Below are 21,367 nucleotides of genomic sequence, written 5' to 3' on the forward strand. Positions count from 1 at the left end.
ATCTGAAACACATAAATAAGAACAAACATATGTAGAAAAGGAAATTAACCAACATAGTAAGTGTTTGTGTGGTGATATTATGAATAATTTCATCTTCCTATTTATTTCCTACATTTTCCAAATCTGACTTTATGAGATATATTACCTCTATAATGGAGAAAATAATCAACTTATTAAAATGTCAGTACTCAGGTGAGGAGTGGGCTAAAGACTATTAATAGAATTTCAATTTTATGGGCATGAAATGTAGTTTTTCATTACATTTAGTGTTAAGAAAAGCAGAACCATTATGCTCTCATGCATATGAAAAATATATGCCATCTAAACCTATCAACTTTTACTTTGGCTTACCAGTGGTTAACTTTTAAGACAAGTGAACAAGAGGCCTCCTCCTGAGCAGAATATGTTATATCTTGTCTGTATAGATACATCTAGGTGAATTCCTATTGTGTAATACACATCTGTAACGTAGCACATGTGGGGAACAGCTGAATTTTTCTTACATTTTCCTTTTAGCCCATGACCTTCTCAAGTGTCATAGGTGTGTTCTTTTTCATGCAAAACATTTCCCCAGTGGAATGAAAGGAATGCACTCAGGAATGTATGTCTGTGTGTACCTGCAGTAATAGTGGGCAGGGTTAAGGCAAATGAACCAGAAGTCACTGAGTTAAACAAATTCTGTAATCTATGCAATTTATTAATTATGCTTTTTGGAATCTATTTATAAAATCAGCCTGAATTTTCTGACCATTAAATAATTGAAAGATTGATAATTACCCCAGCAACTACTGTGTTTGAGTATCTACTATAAGCTTTTCATTAAACCAGAGCGCTTAACAGGCGTTCTTTTATTAAGTCTCCCCGCCCACCTGGTGTGATAGTTATATGTATTTTACACATAATTTAAAAAGTACTATGGGTAATACAGAGAATTTATAAAGCAAATAATCATCACATAGGTAATTGGACTTCACCATTGATTTATGTTATTATGAATTATTTGAATATCCATTGGACAGTGGGCATCCTGCTATTGATCCAAGGACTGGATCTTTTGGGGTGCCACAGAGCAGCTTTATCCAGTATACCTCTCACAATTTAATGTAGAGATTGATATGTTGACAAAAAAATGACTGTGTCCTTATCCACTTAGGTACTTTGTTTTGTAAGTGTTTAGAACAAGGATAAGAGAATTACTTTAAATTAAAGTTGGGCTTGATTCTCATCTTTTCTGCTTTTTGTCTGTGTGAGCTTTAAAAAAAAAAAAATTCCCTTCATGGGACTGCTTCTTTCTACATTATATGGTTTAGTCTATTTTTCCCACTGTGAGTTCTGATCTTTTTTTTTTTTTAATGAAGCAGTGGCAGTCTTGTATTATTTAATCACAGAGATGCATTTTTAAATGTGATGAAGCTCAGAAAGATTCCACAGACAGCTCAAGACTATCATTCTTTTACAGACAAACCTCCCTGGGAAATGTCATTGAGTTCCTTGCATTAGGCTCTTCCTCATACCAATAGTAAAAACTGTGTATCCATTAAAAAGCTTAGAGCAGCTCCTATCGTATATGAAATTTGTCTTTCGGTATTTTATGTCACTTTCTTCCTTGAGTCTCTTTGTAGATTTAAAATAATGTAATGCCATAAAACACTTTACAGTAAAGACTTCAAAGCTATGTCTTAGTTTGGCTCCTGAGTGATGTTATAGCTCACTCTCTTTTTGAATGAGATGCAGTGAAGGTGCCAAATATAAGATATAAAAAGGGATGTACTGTCATTGGTAGGATATACACTTTGCTGTGTTGCAATGTGGGAGATATATCTCTGCCTAGATACACTTGACTCTCATTGCCATCCTGATTGTCTTGTCTGATGTTAGGGGTAAGATATAGAGAGTATCAATTCATTTATTCATCCATCTAACAAACACTTATTGAGTGAGTTCTGTATGTAAGGCCAGGGATATAAAATGAATGAGACCTATTCCCTACCCTTGAATAACTCACCCTCAGTATAAGGACAGGAAAAGTTACAATACAGAACTATACAATGCATATTGCATTTTGTCATTGATACCATTGATGATACTATGCCCTGGCTAATAGAGATAAACTCAATGTCTGTTGGATTATAACCAAAATTGAAATTAGCTGCTTGGGGAAGAGAGAAAAGGCATAATGAGCTAAGATGAGGAGGATGAGGGTAGTGACACAGAAAATCTAGGAGGAAATTAGTATGAAGCTAAGTGACCATGGCAGGATTGGGAACTACTATTTTAAAGATTTTATTTATTTGTTTATTTAGAGAGAGCATAAGCATGAGCTGGGGGAGGGGCAGAGGGAGAAGGAGAGAGAGAATCTCAAGCAGACATCGTACTGCGCATGAAGCCCGAGGCAGGGCTTGATCTCATGACCCGTGAGATCATGAACTGAGCCAAAAATCAAGAGTCAGACACTTAACCAACTGAGCTACCCAGACGCCCTGTGAATTATTATTTTAACAGCAATCAGCACCATCACAAAACTTTTTTGAGAACCTGATTATGCACTTCGGTAACGGGATACAGTGGAAACCAAGAGTGTGCACTCCTCAGCTCAATGCCACTGCTTCTGAAATATGGCCCTCAAAATGGTTACATATGCTATACATTTGATATAGTTTTTTCTTAATACTAATGAGGCCATAGATGATGTCAGGATTTTCAGAATCTGAGGTTTGATATCTTCCCCCAAATAGCAAATGCAAATTCTGCTCCAAAGCTACGTTTTTCATTATCCATTCGGTTGATGTTAGATTCACAGTTCTACTAGACTGTGCTACGTGTTGTGAAGTCACAAGCTTCTTTAAGAAATAAGTTTCTTTAGAAGTGAGTTCTAACAATCAAGGATGAATGTCTGGCTATACTATTTCCAGTGAATGTTGGTCATTCCTCTCCCTTTTAGAGGACTAATTATGTCCAACATCTGCAAAAGACTTAAATGTTTTTGTGGCCCTATGGTGGGCCAGAGGACTGACTTTTATCCAGGCTTATTTATTATGTACTGATGACAGTGTGATATCTAGGAGAGAGTGAGGATTTTGTAGTCAAATATACCTGAGTTTGAATGTAATCAGTATAACTCAATAGCTGTCAACTTGGACAAGTAACAATACAGCTAACTTCTTTTTTTCATCTTTAAAAAATGAGAATAATAATATCAACTTATTAAGGAGTTGTGATAATTTGGAATAAAATATCTAATTTACTCTGTGTAGTGACTGGCATGTAGCAAGTGTTCAGTTTATAGCATGTACATATGTGTTTGTATATAAATGTAGTCCAGTGTTTCTGATGTAGAAAACATTGGCAGCTCCATAAAGGTAACTTAAAAATCAACAGATTTTCAGAGAGGATGCTTATTCACCAAGCTCTGTACTGGATATTTTGGAGGATGATCAGAAAAACATAAAACATTATCTGGACCTCTGAAAAATCCAGGTCTGGTTGAAGAGACGATCTCCTAGAGAATAAGCAGATAATATCACAAAACAATAAAACAATAACAATGATAATAATATTAATACCAGGTGATTTCATGCAGGCTGTGAGCACAACTATTCAGATTTGGGAGAAATAGCTGGTGGACAAGAAAGTCAGAACATGTAGTTTACGCTTGAAGGGCCTATGTTCGTTTGTTTGTTTTTTAAAAGATTTATTTATTTATTTGACACACAGAGAGAGAAAGTACAAAAGCAGGTGGAATGGCAGGCAGAAAAGCAGGCTTCCAGATGAGCAGAGAGCCCGACATGAGGCTCGATCCCAGAACCCTGGGATCACAACCTGAGCTAAAGGCAGATGCTTAACCGACTGAGCCACCCAGGTGCCCCTGAAGGGCCTATGTTATTTAGACAGAGAATCAGAGGCTGGAAGACATTAGTGACAACATCACAAAGTGATAGTCCTCAGGTTCAGTCTATGTCCAAGAGCTGTTTTATTTAGTTTTCACATTGTTTTATAAAACCCTAAGCCTTAAACTTTGAAAAATCAGGAAATTTTGCTAAAAAATAAAGATTTCTTTTCAAAAAAATCAGAAAGCTTAACATCATAGGGATCATATTCCTTCATGGTAACGTGAAAAGCAGATGCCCTTTCAACTGGGGCTGGAGCTCTGCAGTTCACTGTAATCTCCACCCTGTGAACATTTTGCTACTGACTTTCTTCTTCCCTAGAAGTGTTTTCAGAGAAGGAAGAAAACAGAATATATGAGTTCAACTTTGCTGTGCCATTTGAGAGGACCATTCAACACCCAAGGGGAAATATCAAATAATTCTAATCAGAGATTCTGGACTGAGATTTCAGGGTAAAGGGAGATCCAGAGAAGGAAATGTCAGTGTGACACACAAAGAAATGGGAGTTCAAGCATGGTAACAAAAGATATTTCTAATGTAATGGTTCTCATAATGTAGCCCTTGGACCAGCAATTCAGCCTCACCCATGAACTCGTTAGACATTCAAATTCTTGTGCCTAATCCCAGACAATTCCAGACAAGCTGAATGGGAAACTCTGAGGTTGGGGCTTAGAGTTATAAGAAGCCATATGGATGATTCTCATGCATGCTATTTTTGAGAATTACCAGTGGAGTGGATACTGTAGCACCCAAACACAAGTGGGTTGAGGATTAAGCTTGAGGTACACCCACTTTTAGGAACCTGGAGGAGGAGAAGGCACAAGCGAAGGAGATAAAGGAATAACTTTCTGCAATGTAGGAAGATAAGAACCAGGTCAGTGTAATGCATGGGACCCTAGAAAAGAATGTTTCAAGAGGAAGGTTTTTAAGAGGGCTAACTGATCACCCCCCCAAAAAAAGAGGGTTAAATGATAGTGAGAAGTCAAGGATGATGATAACAGATTATTTTATTTCTTAAGAAGTTACTAGTTAATTTTCAAAGTTCTATCCCAATAGATAAAAGCCAGTATTTAGGAGTTAAGTAAAAAATAGATAATGAAAATAAAGAAGTAGCCTGGGCAGAGCAATCATTTCAGAAAATACTGGCAGGGAATGCAAAGAGATGATAGTGTGTAGAAGGAGAGAGTCTGCAAGTGTACAAGGGCAGGCAGAGGGGAAGGAGCCCTGGCACCAAGAAAAAGGTTAAGTTTCAGAAAAACATAGGTGATATATAGGGAAACAAGGGCAGAGACAGTTGTGGCAGGGATGAATGGGAATTGGAGGAGAGAAAAGGAGGAGTGGTGACTTTCTTTTTGAGAGAGGACAGGGGCAGGAGGAACTAGGGCTGAGAGACAGCATATTGAAGTTTTGGCAGAGCACGTGCTCTGAGGTCAGCCTGCCTGGGATTGGATTCTGCTTTTGCTACTTCCTGGTCATGTGACCTGGGGGAAGTTACTTAAGTCTCTGTCTCAGTGTCCTTATTTGTAGAATATAGCTAGTGATAGAGCCTAACACATGGGGTTGTTGTGATGATTGACAAGAGTGGATATGTTTAGGAAGCTGACTACAAGGTCTGGCCCATAGAAAGTGCTATAAAAGTGTCAACTAAATAAAACACATCGGAATGGTGATTAGAGAGGTTTTAAAAGGGAGACCCATGAATTCTTGACAAGATGACTTTGCTTCTGATAAAAGAGGTATTTAAAATCTCTCGAATCTAAAAACCACTTACAGAAGACCTTGAGACTTGGTAGTACAGGATTGGGTTTTTGAAAACAAAATGGCACAGGAAGTGGAGTTCTTTTCACAGTCAAGTATGCATGAGTAAACCAGGAGCTGACAGCAGTGAGAAGCAAAGAATGCCAGGCCAAGGGGCAGTAGACCAAGTACAATGACTTGTTAGCGGACGGCACGGGAAGGAGAAACTAGAAAATGGGTAGGTCAGGGGTTCTGAACTAAAGCAGTGGATGCTGGTGCAAAGTTAGAAGGTAAAAGTCTTTGGGAAGATAGTGGGGGCAGCATTGACATGGCTGAGTCTGGAGAACAGGCTGAACAAGTCATTAGGAATTGCCAGGAGGAGACTGAGCAAGTGAAGAAGAAACTGTGAATTAACTCGGAGTATAAATGAGAAGCCATATGAGTGCTAAGGCATGTACTTCCTAAGTGGGTTTTGCTGGCTCTGTCAAAGTCAAGGGCAGCTGGCTGGCTTAGTCGGTAGAGCATTCGACTTTTGATCACAGGGTCCTGAGTTCAAGCTCCACATGTGGTATAGAGTTTACTTAAAAACAAAACAAGAGAAATTTTATCCAAGTAATCATTTTTATACCATAAATTAAATATGTAGGCAACAAAGCATAAGGCAGGATTTAGTGAGAGAACAGAAGGAATTTCAACATGCCACACATCGTGGTAGGAGTTTTAACACACATTGTTTTCTTTCCTCTTACAGCCATTTCTAAAAGCACATCCTACAGATCAGGAAAACCGGGGTGCCGAGGCATTGAGTAATTTGCCCCACATCATAGGGATGGTGGAATTGGGATTCAAGTCCATATTAATTGAACAAAAGCCATTTTCTTTCCACCTCAGCAGACCAAATGTTAAAGAATGTTAAACAAGCTGAAATGTGCTATGATCAGTTGCAGAAAGTACACAAAAGATGTGATTTCAATCGTGTTTGCATGGAAACCCCTTTCTCACAAGCGTTCACTAAGAAGGTAGGGTATAGGGCGCCTGGGTGGCTCAGTCGGTTGAGCGACTGCCTTCAGCTCAGGTCATGATCCCAGGGTCCTGGGATTGAGTCCCACATCGGGCTCCCTGCTCTGCGGGGAGCCTGCTTCTCCCTCTCCCACTCCCCCTGCTTGTGTTCCCTCTCTCGCTGTGTCTCTCTCTGTCAAAATAAATAAATAAAATCTTTAAAAAAAAAAAAAAAAAAAGAAGGTAGGGTATATACTTTAACTATGTAACCAAAATATATAATCTAAAGTATAGCCCACGAGTTACCAACTCTAAGAACCAGTAGCTTAATGATTTTGTTTTGTTTTATTTTAGAATTTGAAAGTATTCATCTTTGGTCTGGTATATCTGCTCCAGGTTTATACCCATTTCTAATTAAAGGACCAACAAAAGCACTAACCGGTTCTAATCATCTGCTTGCCAGTTTTCTCACTGTATTAGCACTCTAATTCAATCAAACCACTAATTAACCACCAGTTATTTTAAGTGAAGGAAGAGAGTTAACATAGACATGGCCCATGTGTTTTCATTGGACTTTCGTTCTAAAAAGTACCTGAAAAAAATTCCAAACCAGCTCTACTTGGGTTTTAAGTAGTCATTATATTGGCTATATTAAGCAAAAACTCTGAAAAAAAAATTATAGTCTGCCTTTTCAACATGGAATATCATTTGATCAAAGGCAAATATTGTTTGCAGTTTTGAAAGTAGTTTTCCATGTCTGCAGACAGCTCCCTTAGTCTCTGGAGTCTTGCAAATAACTAACCACACGTGCTTTGCTGTTGGTGTTATTCTCTTGAAGTGGTGGTTCTCAAAACACTATCTAGCTGTAGTGGTGTCACCTGGGATCTTGTTAGAAATGCAAATTCTTCAGACCCACCTTCTACCTACTGAATCAGTATTTCTGGGAGTAGGGCCCCGTGATCTGTGTGTTAATAAGCCCCTCCTCGAGACTCTGGTGCACATTAGCCTTTGAGGACCATTGTCTTAGGGTTGGTCAGATTGTAAATGTAGTCTTATAGCCGTAGAATTTTGGTGAGACTATTTGTAGTGTGAAAATAGTAATTTGCTAAATAACACACTGGTGTAAAAAATAAACTTTTTTGGAGTAATTGTCTTTATTATTTCTAAGAAGAATAAAAAGCTTCTGACTGCCAAAATGTTGCCCTTTCTTCAAACACTTCCTCTTCTGAGAAGTTTTCTTCAATTCTCCCAACTGGAAACTCTTATTTTGTGTTCTTTGTAATGTGTTATTCTCAAGTTGTAAGTTAATAAATGGCATTTTAGTTTGTGCAATGGACTTGTGAAATTTACTTGGTGTGGATCCATGATTCAAGAATTTGACTATCTCTGGGGTGGGCAAGGGAGGGAAAGAATGTCCAGACCACAAGGCTAAGAACCAGGTTCTAGATTATTAGTTGCCTCTTCTGGGTGATGCTGGGATACTTCTTGGCTTCTGTCATCCACACAGATGTTGGATGACAAAGAGTTTGGGGGTGATAGGTTAGGGCTTGGAGGGACCAACTGCGAAATCATTGAGCAAAGCATTAAAAGGAGGACAGTGGTCTGGATATTCTCACTTCTCTTCCTTTTTCCAAAGCTTACCAGGACTTGGATAGATGTTATTGTATTAGTTTGCTAGGGCTGCCATCACAAAATATTACACACTGGGTGGCTTAAGTGACAAAATTTATTTTCTCACAGTTCTGGAGGTGAGAAGTATGAGATCCAGATGTTGGTGGGGTTGTTTCTTTTGAGACCTCTCTCCTTGGCTCACAGATGGCTGTCTTACCCCAGTGTCCTCACATGGTCTCTCCTTTGTGCCTATCTTTGTCCTAATCTATAAGGACACCAGTCATGTTAGATTTAGGCCCACCCATCTGACCTTGTTTTGCCTTAATTATCTAAAGGCTCTCTTTCCAAATATGGATTACATTCTGAGTTACTGGTGGTTAAGACTTCAACACATGAATTTTGAGGGGACATAGTTCAGCCCACCAGTTATTGCTGGCTTTGGCCACTCAGTGGTAGATTGAACTTGTTAATGCTTCAGAATATTATTGAGCTGTGGACTTCTCTTGTAGATGAAACCTGGCTGATGTGGCCCATCGAAAGAATGGCCCCACCACATTCCTGCTGGATCCCTAAAACCATAGCTATACTCCATTAACATCCTAAAATGCCAAAGAATGAATGAGCCATCTAGACGTAGGCAAACAACCACATTTGCTGAAAGGATAATGTTTCACTCGTTAAATAAATGCAGTACCTTTTTTGAGTCTGGTATCAATACAGAAGGCATGTGAAAAATGAGTTAGCTGGGAGTTAATTGACTGCGGAGACTCTATTTTCAGTCTTTGCCTGTATTTTTTGAATTAATATACACAGTGGGTGATTCAGCAAAAGGATTTAAAAATAAATTCTTTATAGAAAGATCCCACCAATTTGATGTCTTCATAATGCATGAAGAGTAGACCCATAATAGTTCTATTTTCTTTTCAACTTTGGAAAATAAAAGATTCCATTAGTTCAAATTAAGCTTGTATATGGAATAATCAAGTGTATCAACAAACAGTTTGACCCAAATGCTGTTTAAGAATAAGAATAAATGCCAGAAAGAATTGGCTGTTCTTTAAAAAATTAAATGTAAAACTTGAGCTGACAAGCTAGGGTAAAAGTCAGTTAATAGACAACACATAACTATATAAAACTCAGTTATGAAAACATAAAATATAATAATTGGGTAGTTATTACAGAGTGGCTACTGTTTTACAGAGTGCTCTTAGAATGGAAAGAAAATGTTATTTGGGACCTGGCTGCATTTGGAGAATGCACTGGCCCTCTGGATAGCTGGTGAATATGCAGGTATTATGTGGAGTCGCATATTTTTATGTCTAAATGCATCCTAGCAATGTGAATTAGGGGCTTCTCACAGTGGCTTAGAGAAGGTGCTGACTGTAAGAATCAGGATACTAAATGTGTTCATTTATTTGTTTCCCCCAAGAAGTTGAACCCCCCTGGAGGAAGTTGACTGTGTACAATCCTGTATCTCTTCTAGCTGTATGAAATGAAAGCATAGAAAAGTGAATTGTGTTTGTCTGGAAGCTTCTGGAGCCAGAAGCACATGGCACGAGAGCTCAGGTGTCCATTTCCAGGCATCATCCTGAAATTATCTGATCGCATATTTTGCGACCATTTTCAGATTTTGCTTTCTACTCATGGGTGTCATAAAGAAAAACTTTATGAATACTTACAGTCTTGCTCTAAACCCAAAGAAGGGGGAGAGTGAAGAAGTGAGATAACTTATGTTTGGAAATACCTTTGCCTCAGAAGTATTTTTTCTCCAGAATGTATAAAAATGTGTCGTTAGCCTGTATAGTAGTTTTTCCTCTAGTCCATTAGGATACTTTGACAAAACATCGGGAAGAGAGATTTGATATAATTCTTCACAGGCAGATGACATAGGTGGCTTTTCTGTTTGTGGTGGTTTGGATCTTAAAAAAAAAAAAAAAAAGCCTAACCTTTATTTACCTCCATCAGATATTGACTTTGCAGAGCATGGAGAATATAGCACCAGTCATGCAGAAAGTACCTGTTTGTCACTGGGAGAGTTCAAACGTGAACTGGAACCAATGGCCCATTAAATACCTTCTCTTGTTGTTTAAAGCATATCACAGCTTTGTGAAATAATTGTTAGTGCAAAATACTGTAACTGAGCCAAAGAATCAAATTCCTTTAACTCTAGTCACACTAGTGGCTAAGTCAGGTACTCTCAGTTGTGTTCATTGTTTCGTGATCGGCACTATTGGAAAGCCTTGCCTAGAGTGTAATTAGTAATGGGGAAATCAAGAAATAGCATAATTTGCTTTTTGGTGTGTGTGTGTGTATGTGATGAGTGATTTTCCACTCACAGTAGCATTATAATGCTTCCTGGGACATAATATTTCGTTTTAGAAAAAAGTTGCTTGCCAAAATATTTACAAATGCTTTCCATAAGAAAGCATTTCCTTCCTTTCCTTTTTTTTTGGCTGTAATGAAATGACAGCTATTTTTTTTTTTTTTACATATACTACATTTAATGAAGGAAAAGAAAGACATCCTAGTAATATTGGCACACCATAGGCTAAAAGTCCCATTGGGAGATCTAATTCACTATGAGATACAGTAATTTTTAATTTCCTCTTTAAAAGAGAGCTAAATTTTAATTTGGAAGGTACTTATATATAAAATTTTCAAGAGTAGCTTTAGAAAACAATTAAGAAGGATTTTTGTCTTAAGGGTTTATGTGCCTGATGTTAGATGGTTATAAATGTTCTAAATTCTTTTTCTTCCTCTAGTTTTTACTTCTCCCATACTGTATTAAATAATGCTTTGTGTGGAAAAAAAGTTTCAGCAAATGTTCCCTTTCTTCTCCCTTTTTGTTTTCTACACTAAGATATATAGTCTTGCAAATGTTTACTTGCCTGAATAGCCCAAATCTAGCAGACATTACTGTCGTTAATAGGTACAATTATAGAGGAGCGGCTGGGTGGCTCAGTCAGTTGGGCAACCAACTCTTGATTTTGGCTCAGGTCATGATCTCAGGGTTGCATGATCCAGCCCTGTGTGGGGAAATCTGCACTCAGTGTGGAGTCTGCTTGAGATTCTCTCTCTCTCCCTCTTCCTCTGCCCTTCCCTATGCTCATGTTCTCTCTCTCTCTAAAATAAATAAATCTTAAAAAAAAGGTACAGTTACAGATACTTTGAACCACTGTAGACTGAAGAGACTGTGCAAATATTATAGTATTTTACTGGTTCTTTTCATAAAACAGAAACTCTTGGGATGAGATAGAGCTTGAAGGAGAGTCTGTATGTGTTTGTTGGAACAGGGATGTTGGGGGATGACAAATTTTGGAGGAAGTGGGCTTGTATAAAAATAGGCATGAGGTAATAGACATTTCAGTAGTACCTAACAAACATACAAACAAACAGAAGATTTGAACCTATGGGTATTTGTATGGTTAAGTACAGTGACAACATAGTTAATGTAATCCCTACCATTAAAAATAACAATGTAAGTGGTATATGTAAATTATCCTTCCAAATTTCTTAGTGGAAGATTTAGACAGTCTAAGTATTAATGTTTTAAACTGTCCTTTGGGACAGGACTTTACCCCCTTCCACTTCTTAACCACCTCAGAGAATGCCAAGGACTAGAGACATTTTTATATAGCAGATAACAGGAAGGAAATAATCACAAAAAGAGCTAATATTTAATGAGCACTTATTCTATGCCAGCCACTGTTATCATTGCAGTAAACCCCACTTAACCCTCAAAACAACCCTATGAGGTAGAGATTATTATCATTTTATATATTTGTACATAGATGTATATAATTTTAAATAGATAATAATCTAAATGAATATTTAAATAAATGGGTTTATGTAATTATAGATGGTGAGATGATACAAAGGACATATAAGGCTTACTTAGCCAACCAAATATACCCAGGCTGAATCGAGATTTGAGCCATGACAGTTTGTTGTCATAGCGTATTCTTTTCACCATTATACTATATTGCCCTGGAGTTGAATACCTGAATTCCCAAAGACATGAAGATTGATTAAAGTAGAAGAGTTGATATATTTAGCTTCTCTGTTTTGGAGGCAGTTGTTATAATGGTTAAGCACTGTACCAATCTTAAAAATCCCATATTCCGGTCCCTCCTGTAACTTTCACAAATTATGTGATTTTGATCAAATTACTGATCTCTTAGATTACACTTTCTACATTTGCAAAATGATAGTAGACACTTTCAGCCCTAGTTCTCTCTGATTTATTTAACTATAGAGTTATAGTTATAATGGTGTAGAAAATGCAGTGGTACCAGGGACGCAAGAGGCTGAAATGTCAGGATTATGCTGGCAAAATATACTCAATTCAGTTTTGGATAGCTGCATCTCAGTTCTGGCTGACTTTAGCAAGGGGCATGTAGGTGACTCGTGGGAATTATCTCAGACCCCTTCATCTAAGTATATATAAATATTCTAGTTCCTATTGTGACCTATTGATAGGTCAGCTCATAATGATTTTCAAAGCTATTGGTGCTATTATTTTCATAATGACATCAATTCCATGAATTTCTAGAGGACCCTCAGTCCATCCTTGGTCAAACCATCTGAGAGGTGCCTGGGTGGCTCAGTCAGTTGAGTATCTGACTCTTGATTTTGGCTCAAGTCATGATCTTAGGGTCATGAGATCAAGCTTGTTGTTGGGGCTCTGTGCTGGGCATGGAGTCTACTTGAGATTTTCTTTCTCCCTCTCCCTCTACCCCTCCCCACCCCGGCCCAGGGGTGCTCTCTCTCTCTCTCAAAAAAAATTAATTAATTAATTAATTAAGATTTTCAACCCCATGAAGGACACTTACAAAGAATCTACAGTGGCAATCTTAATTTTTATTTTACTGAGAGTCTTTATCATGAATGGATGTTGAATTTTGCCAAACAAAAACAAAAACAAGCCATAAACATCTGGGGGAAAAAAAGAAAAGAGGCAAAGGCATTTCTAGCACAATGACGTTATCAACCCTAGAATATTAATAAATGACCACCAAAATGCTCCAAAGAATTAATGATATAATAAGAGGGTATTGTAAATGCAAAAGAAACAATGGTGATAAGGAACCTAGTTTATTCTGACATGGAATATTTACTATTTGTCATATATACTCACACTTGGTTAGGAAAACAGAATTAAAAGAAAACTTGCCAAACATGTTGTAACATGGCTGAAATCTCGAACATAAGTATGAGTTGTTAGTAAACTTAGCACTTAAATTTGCATTATAATTTCTCCATGTTATGATGATTCAGGAGCATCCTTCATGGAATCCTAAAGAAGGACAGGGTTTTAGAAATTATCTTCTTCAGTCCTATCATTTATACCTCAGGAAACAGGCTTAAAGAGATTGGGTTTCATCCTCCATATTACCCATCTTTTAAAAAACAAAACCTAGACTAGGTCTTCTGCAAGATATGATAAAATAATGAATATACTTATATGTGTTTATGGTAGAAACTTCAGTGTAGATGAAGTACCATTGGATTACTTGTATCGTTCATTTATTTATAGCAAACATTTATTGAGTTCCTATTACATATGGTGGCAGGCATTGAGAATACAAAACTCAGTCCTTATCCTCAATTAACTTACAGTATGTATTTAATAGCAAAAAAACAAAACAAAACAAAAACAAAAAAACCCTATTTATCTTAGGAGCACTGCTAGGAAATCTTAATATTTCAATTTAACCCTCTCCCAAATCCTAAAAGGGAATTATTACAATTCTCATTTTTTACAGATGAAAAAAATAGTTTTGGAGAAGTTGTGTTAGACTGCTCAGCATTGCAACACTAGGTCAGCGCCAGAGCTGGATGTAAGCCCTGTTCATCCCTGGCGCCAAGGTCTGTGCTTTCTCCAGCAATCCACAGTATGATTTACTTTGATCACAATCACACACAACCCCCTTTCAGCCACCTATGACAGCCTGACAGGTCTATTTTTGAAGGCTCAACCCAGTGATTATGTAGGGAAGGAAGCACATTCTCGAGTTATAAAGAAGAACTGGTGAAAAGTGATCATCCAGGTGTGAAATGGGAGTACAGAGCTTGTTTTCTTAGTTTATTCCTGCTCAAATGTGTGTGTACCAATGTTCATTAAGGTATTTTAAGCATCTTCATTGGGCTATAATAACATGGATTTTTCCCTCTCTCTCTCTCTCTCTCTCTTTCAGGTATGGAAAAATTGTATCCACAAAGGCAATTCTGGACAAAAACACAAATCAGTGCAAAGGTATGTGTAAGGGCATCTGTACCATGGACTTTTGCCTAGGCTGTTGGATTGATGGCTCCTCCAAGGCAGATGTCCAGGCACCAACTGCACAATGATCACGATGTACAATATATGGCAAACCTCTTTAATAATGCTGAGGCTTTGATGAGTTGTATTTCTAGTAACATTGTTCATTAATTTTTTTCATTAACAAACAAAATGAAAATCACAAATCAGAACAAGTATCAAATTGCTTCAGCGTAAAACTAAATTACCTCTTAATAACTTTGGGTTGTCTGATTTGAATGATATCATCAGTGATGCAAATTGATTTCCTATATAAAAATGAGGAACTCTGGGGAAAAGTTCCCCATGCAAAGCACATTTTATCTGTTCTTTAAAGCTTTCGCAACATGGGTTGACTAGGAATTAATTTATGGATGGGCCCATTGTGTCTAAGCTTCTGCTGTCAGCATCTCTTGGGATCCGAGTTGGTATTTTATTAAGGCTTTTTTGTTTGTTTGTTTGCTTCCCCCTGGAAACATGTCTGAAGTTATTTGACTATATCCGTGACTCATGTTTCTTCATGTCTGGGAATCCCATACTCTTTCAAGGGTTGCGTTATATATTATTTGTGAAATCTGTATGGTCTCTCTTGCATGACTCAGTTCTTACTAGAAAATTGGAATGCTTCTTGTAACATATGTTATTTGTTGTTCCTGTAATCCAGCCTTTTTTGTAATACTGACATCAAGTATGGTAGAGCCAAGATCATTCTAAATACTGCCCCTATTTCACATACAGATATAATGTGCGTATGTTTTAGGAACAGACACTCATATACTGAAAATATATCCTAGCCTACTTGGGTAATGGTAGTCATTACCATGGTTCTATTCAGCAATAAAAAAAAAAAACCAAAAAGCAAAAACATTGCACGTCTCCTAAAATCTCACAAATGCACTAGGTATTTAGGTACTACAAGCCAAAAAATAATAAGACAGGTTCCTGTCATCTAATTGTTCAGTTTGAAAAGGAAACCAAAGAGAAAACCAAGAAACTAATCCTAACATGCTTACTAGGATCAGTGTTATTGGCCTAATACATGTGAAAGTGTAACCTGGATATCCATAATAGAGATACGCACAAAACACTGTGAGAGGAGAAGATGAAGATTTCTTTTGGGGGAATGAAGTTTATAAAGGCAAGTCAGAATGGATGAGCTTGGGAAAGGTCTGGGAGAAAGAATTTTAGGATGTAATTGAGCAGACCCACATAGCTGGAATAGAAGAAACTCCTAACACCCCAATCCACATTTTCTTGTAATCGCTTATCTAATTCTCTCTCTCTCTCTCCAAAGAGACTTAGATTCAATGAAGACAGGACCTGTGTAACCTAGAAAGATTACCTTCAAAGTGAGGTATTGCAGGGGAATGCTTGACTATCTGTTGGGGATGCTAAAAGAAAATATTAGAACTTAGCTCTCTTTGTTTTTATATCAACCTCCTGTGTATGATTTAGAACATATTAGTGTAATTTTACAAATGCATATGTTTTAAACATACAAATGAATTTTGGGTTTGCTAATACAAATATTTTTATTCATTGTAATATGAATTTAAAAAGTGGTTTGGAGACTACTAGTCTCGTAATAAGCACTGATAAATACAGAAGGAGATGAAAGAGGGAGGGAAAGATGAAAGGGAGAGAGAAAGGAAGGGAGGAAGAGAGGGACCCTGGAACCTCCTAGGGAAAGCATTTAATAGAAGAGTAGCTAAAGATGACCTTATGGGAAGCCCGAGGGCTATTAGACCTTTTACCTTGAGGGCAGTATGAAGAAGGTGGAGTGAACATGTGGTCATTCTACACACACAAATAAAACCCTCCAGTTACCTTTTCAACATTTAGAGCCTGTGGATTAACAGTAGTGACTCTGAATCATAATCTTCCTCAAATACATGGAGATGGGTATCCTAAAAGTAAGCACTCATGATCAGAAAGGTATTACTGTCACTTTCATGTTTGAGGGAAAATATTATTTTAATGATATTCTGAATCCTATTTAGAGTATTCCTTTCAGAAAAATGGCCCCTGAAATGGTTACCAGTACAAAAGACATGCAGTTGGGAAGAGGAAGCAACTATATTTATGGAAAATTGTTTATAGTTGTCAATAATAACCATGGGAGTGCATTTCTAAGGTTGGAAGGAAGATGTGACATCATTGAGGAGTTCAAGGAACTGATAAAATAAGACATTGAAACAACCATCTAAGTATTTATTGAAATAGCCAGGAACTGAAGCAGAATAGTATTGGGGAAAGTAATTGATCCAGAAGGTATTTGTGGAGAGCTAAGAGCAATGATACCTGGGGGTCTATACACAACAGTGAAAATGAAGATTCACTGGTTGTAAGATTTTATGATGAAAGATTCTAAATTGGAGATTTTAAGTAGGAGCAAAACCAGATGGACTTAGGAGCAAGGAGAACTCCGCACTTATAGATCCATTGGGAGAGGAGATGTTAGAAAGGAAAAACAAAATACAAAAACCAACAAACACTTAAAAGGGCTGCAAAGGAGCAGTGTGTTCTGGGTGAGTCAAGAAACCACCGGAAACATGCAAATTATAGTAATTTGCAGTGATAGTTTATATCCACTCAGGTAGCAAATATTATTTCATGCAGGCCATCCAAGGCTGGTTCCTGTCCATCTGGTCACTCATCTTTGTTGGCATCATCCTAAATTAGTAGAGATTTCTTATAAAGTCAGTGTGGAGAGAGCAATAAAAGGCATTTATTGACTCTAGTAATCACACTGAGAATGTTGTCCCAAATATGTTATTCAAACAAATGTTTAAAGAATGTGTAAATAGGCCCACGCTGAGCACTCTTTCATTCTCTGTATTGGACACAAATATAGGCAAGCTCCCATTTCTAGCTTATGGAGCATATACAACTGACATGGCCATTGCAATGACAGGAAAGAAGACTAAGCTATGTCAGATGATGAACATGTTTATTATAGGAGGTTGAATGAATATAAAGGAATATAAAGTCATGTGTAAAATAAATACGGAGCTAGGTAAATATTTGAGAGTAAGTATGGCTTATAGTTACATCTGTGGTAAAGCTAGACTTCCTGGTTTGAACACTGCCTCTCCACTAAGTAAGCTGTGTGATCTGTGGTGAATGACTCAACATTCCTGGGTGCCTCAGTTTCGCCATCTATAAAATGATAATAATAATAATAATAATAATAGTAATAATATGGCCTGATTTGATGGGTAAGTGAGTTGTGCATGGATAACGTTCAACAACACCTGGTGTCAGCTGTGGTATAAAATACTGGCAATATTAAACAAAAAAATATGTCAAGGGGGTGAGAATATGGGTGATGGATTATTATTAACTTTACATTTCTCTGAATCTGTTGTCTTTTCAGACAAAACAAACAAGCAAAACAAAACAAAAACAAAACCAAAACCAGTTCTTGGAAAAATGATCTGGTTTCACTTATATTTATTATATTTATGTTTTGGTGCTTCTTTTTATGAACTATGTGGAGCCTATGACTATATATTTCTTTGTTTCTTGTAAAATAATGTCAGATGAAAATGGTAATCAATTGGGAGAGAATATTATGTTTTGCTTTTTTAAATAATCGGCAGAAATTGAGTTCTTCTTGACCGTGAATTTCTTACGGAAGGGAATGGAAAGGGTGACGTGGCTTTTTCAAACAAAATCACGAGCTTGTCATTAGAGAATGCAAATTGGATTTGGTCTTCTGTGAGACACTTGCTTCTGAACCATTTGCAACTTCGCCTCCAGACTCAGGCTGTGCAATTAAAACCAAATCTTAGGAAGACAGGATTTATTTATTTTTGTTTTTAAGGATATGATATGAATTCAATTTTTCATGAGCTGTTGCACATGCAGTATATTACATGCAAGTTAGTATTTAGTGAGGTGTGAGGAAGTGCATTCACTAGTCTCCTTGAAGATGAAAAGAAAAAGCCTCAAAATGAACCTTGATATATTAGCCCAACCTTAGACTCTTACCCTAACTTAGCATCTGAAAGAAAGGCTTTTGTTCCCTCCTTGTATCCCACTCACACACTGAAGTTCTGTACAGTAGGCAGGCCCAGAGAAACACACTCACTCTCTATTTTGGAAGGGGTCATGGAGAACTCTTTCAACATAACTTCTCGTCTTCAAGATTGTTCTTTCTTGGGTGGTGGCTGTGGCAGTTTTCATTCTGTAAAATATGGCAACATGAAACAAAACAGTCACCGTCAGGCCAAAATGACCAGAAATTGCTGAACAAAGCAGGCAACAGCTCCAGATGGAGAGTAATGAAAAGCAGACCACAGTTCATTCAGATACTCAAATGCAAAGACCAAATAACGGCTATTGTACAAGACACAGAGATTTGCACTGCTTTGTTTTTTTGTTTGTTTGTTTTTCTGCTTTTCTCCATATGTTTCCCTCTGGGTCCAGTATATTTACTAATTTAAAAAGTCAGGGAAAATTAAATGAAAGAAGCCATTGAAAACGTGGTGTAAATCTTCAATGAATTTACTTGTCTCTGCCTTTTCCTGCTTTTTAAGTTTGGCTTCCTCTGTACCCCTCCCCACACCATTTTTCTGACAGGCTATGTGTTTAGAGCAGAGGGAATGAGTAATGGATACTCCATAGAAAGTTTCCATGCCTAATAGCCATAGGATATAAGCATAGTTAGTGTGTGCCAAGCATACCAACTTCTAAGAGTTTGAAATACTTCCTTCTGCCTTTGTTGTCACAAGCTGGTTGAATTATACTTATGGAAGCTTATGTTGCCTTTAACATTTCATTGGGCCCTTAAAATCAAAGTTGAAGACAAGTATTTCAAAGTTCTGAAATCCATGGAGGATATCATTCATTCTTTATTAAATGAAATCATAAATTGTTATTTCTTCTGTAAGAAAAATAATTCTGCATGCTCTACTAATTTTATAGAGAGGGATAGAACCCTCCTAGATTGTTTCAAGGTGTGTGAGTGAATCCATTTGGCAGTTCTAGATTCATGGCCATGTCACACATTTTTTAAAAGATTTATTTATTCATTTTTAGAGAGAGAGAGAATGCATAGTTTGAGGTAGGGGTAGAGGGAACGAATCCCAAGCAGACTCCCCGCTGAGTGCAGAGCCCAATGTGGGACTCAACCCCACAACTCCGAGATCATGATCTGAGCCAAAATCAAGAATCAGTCCCAACAGACTGAACCAACCCAGGCACCCCACACATTTTTTTTTTGAAGTATTTTAGGTAACTAGATATGAGTATATGAGGCCATATACTTGGACAGCTTTGGAAGTGTTCAATTTCTTTCTCATTTAATTTTCTTCCTTACTGACAGGGAGTATTTATATAGCAAATGAGGGTTGTATGGATTTCTATATTAAATCCAATGAACATGGAGGAAGGGGTAGATGTTATATGTTGTCGTATTTTTATGTAAAATCATTGTAGGGTATGAGGTAGCCCCTACCTGGGTGGAGTATATATGTGTAAATGGAACTATTTGGATTCCAGAAAATAACATACCTACCCTGGGCTTGTCCACATAGAAACAAAGTAGGTAAGGAAACGAAACACCATGGAAAGCTTCATTTCTAGTACTTGTTATTTCCCCAAATCAGTGCAAGCTAAAATAAATGTTCTGTGAAATTTATGAGTCTGAGGAATTACATTTTGAGGGGAGTAGGCACCTCCCCCAGGTGGGCTCACAGTCTATTGAGCAAGAAGCCCATGAAGCAAAATGACTTGAAAAACACATTTGTTCAATTTTCAAATAATGGGATTAGGTTTAAAAAAAAAGCCAAAAACATCTCTATTTAGACAACTGCATTTCCCTTTGGAAAATGAAGTGGGTGATATTCCCCTGAACTTCTTTTGTGAAGTTTAATCTATTCCAGTATTAATTTTACCACTAATCACAGGTAATCAATATATAAACATATATTTGCTTCATTTGGTATTGATATTGACTTTTATTTTCATTTCAGAAAAGGTTAGTTTGAATAGGAACTTTGCTAACTTCAGTCAGTATATAAACTTACTTAGAATCATCCTCTAGGTACCTTTTACATAGCATTTTCATCCTGGACACCTTTTGAAAAAAAACGCCAATTTTTACAGTGTTATAGCCAGAGTTTGGAAAGAATAACTTCTTTGAAGGTAAATGGTCTCCATTTGTATCTCTAGCTTATGTAAACAACTACAACTAAACATGTTTTCTCCTGTTAAAAATAATCCTTCCAATCCTGTTATTTCCAATTCTTTAGAGGGTTCTTTAAAAATAATAATTGTTTTAAAGTTTTTTTTGTTTGTTTTGTTTTTGTTTTTGTTTTGAGAGAGAGAGAGAGAGATCACAAGCAGGCGGAGGGTAAAGGGAGAGGGAGTGAAAGAATCTTAAGCAGGCTCCATGCCCAGTGTGGAGCTCGATCTGAGGACCCTGAGATCACGACCTGAGCCAAAATCAAGAGTCCGACACTTAACTGACTGAGCCACCCAGGAGTCCCTATTATTATTTTATTTTTATTTTTATTTTTATTCTGAAATAAATGTAAAGCAAAATATGTACTTATGTTTTGGTAGTCATACAACTACACAGGTTTCTTTAAAAGTCTTTTATAGCTATATATTTACTCAGAATTTGCTTGTGATCATTTTTAATATATACTGACTAGGGAAAAGTAAAACTATCCACAGATATTAAATATAGTAGGTAACACTGCTGTTTTAAGTATAAAATTATATTTGGCATCATTTAATACTATAACCCACCTTCCTCTTTGCACATGCAGAAATTATTATTTATTTATTTATTTATTTATTTATTTATTTATTTATTTATTTA

The 21,367-nt window shown here is 37.0% G+C and overlaps 1 protein-coding gene across 6 annotated transcripts in view; it reads left to right on the forward strand.

Moving 5' to 3' along the window:
* Nucleotides 1-21,367, forward strand: part of RBMS3 (RNA binding motif single stranded interacting protein 3) — a 725,792-nt gene that overhangs the window by 196,701 nt on the left and 507,724 nt on the right. For all 6 annotated transcript variants that reach the window (XM_021678925.1, XM_021678924.1, XM_021678926.1 and 3 more), the window contains exon 3: nucleotides 14,432-14,490. In XM_021678925.1, coding sequence (XP_021534600.1) covers nucleotides 14,432-14,490 — 59 coding nt within the window. The remainder of the gene's footprint in view (nucleotides 1-14,431; nucleotides 14,491-21,367) is intronic.

Source organism: Neomonachus schauinslandi, chromosome 1 (genome assembly GCF_002201575.2).
Source record: "Neomonachus schauinslandi chromosome 1, ASM220157v2, whole genome shotgun sequence".
NCBI classification, from domain to species: domain Eukaryota; kingdom Metazoa; phylum Chordata; class Mammalia; order Carnivora; family Phocidae; genus Neomonachus; species Neomonachus schauinslandi.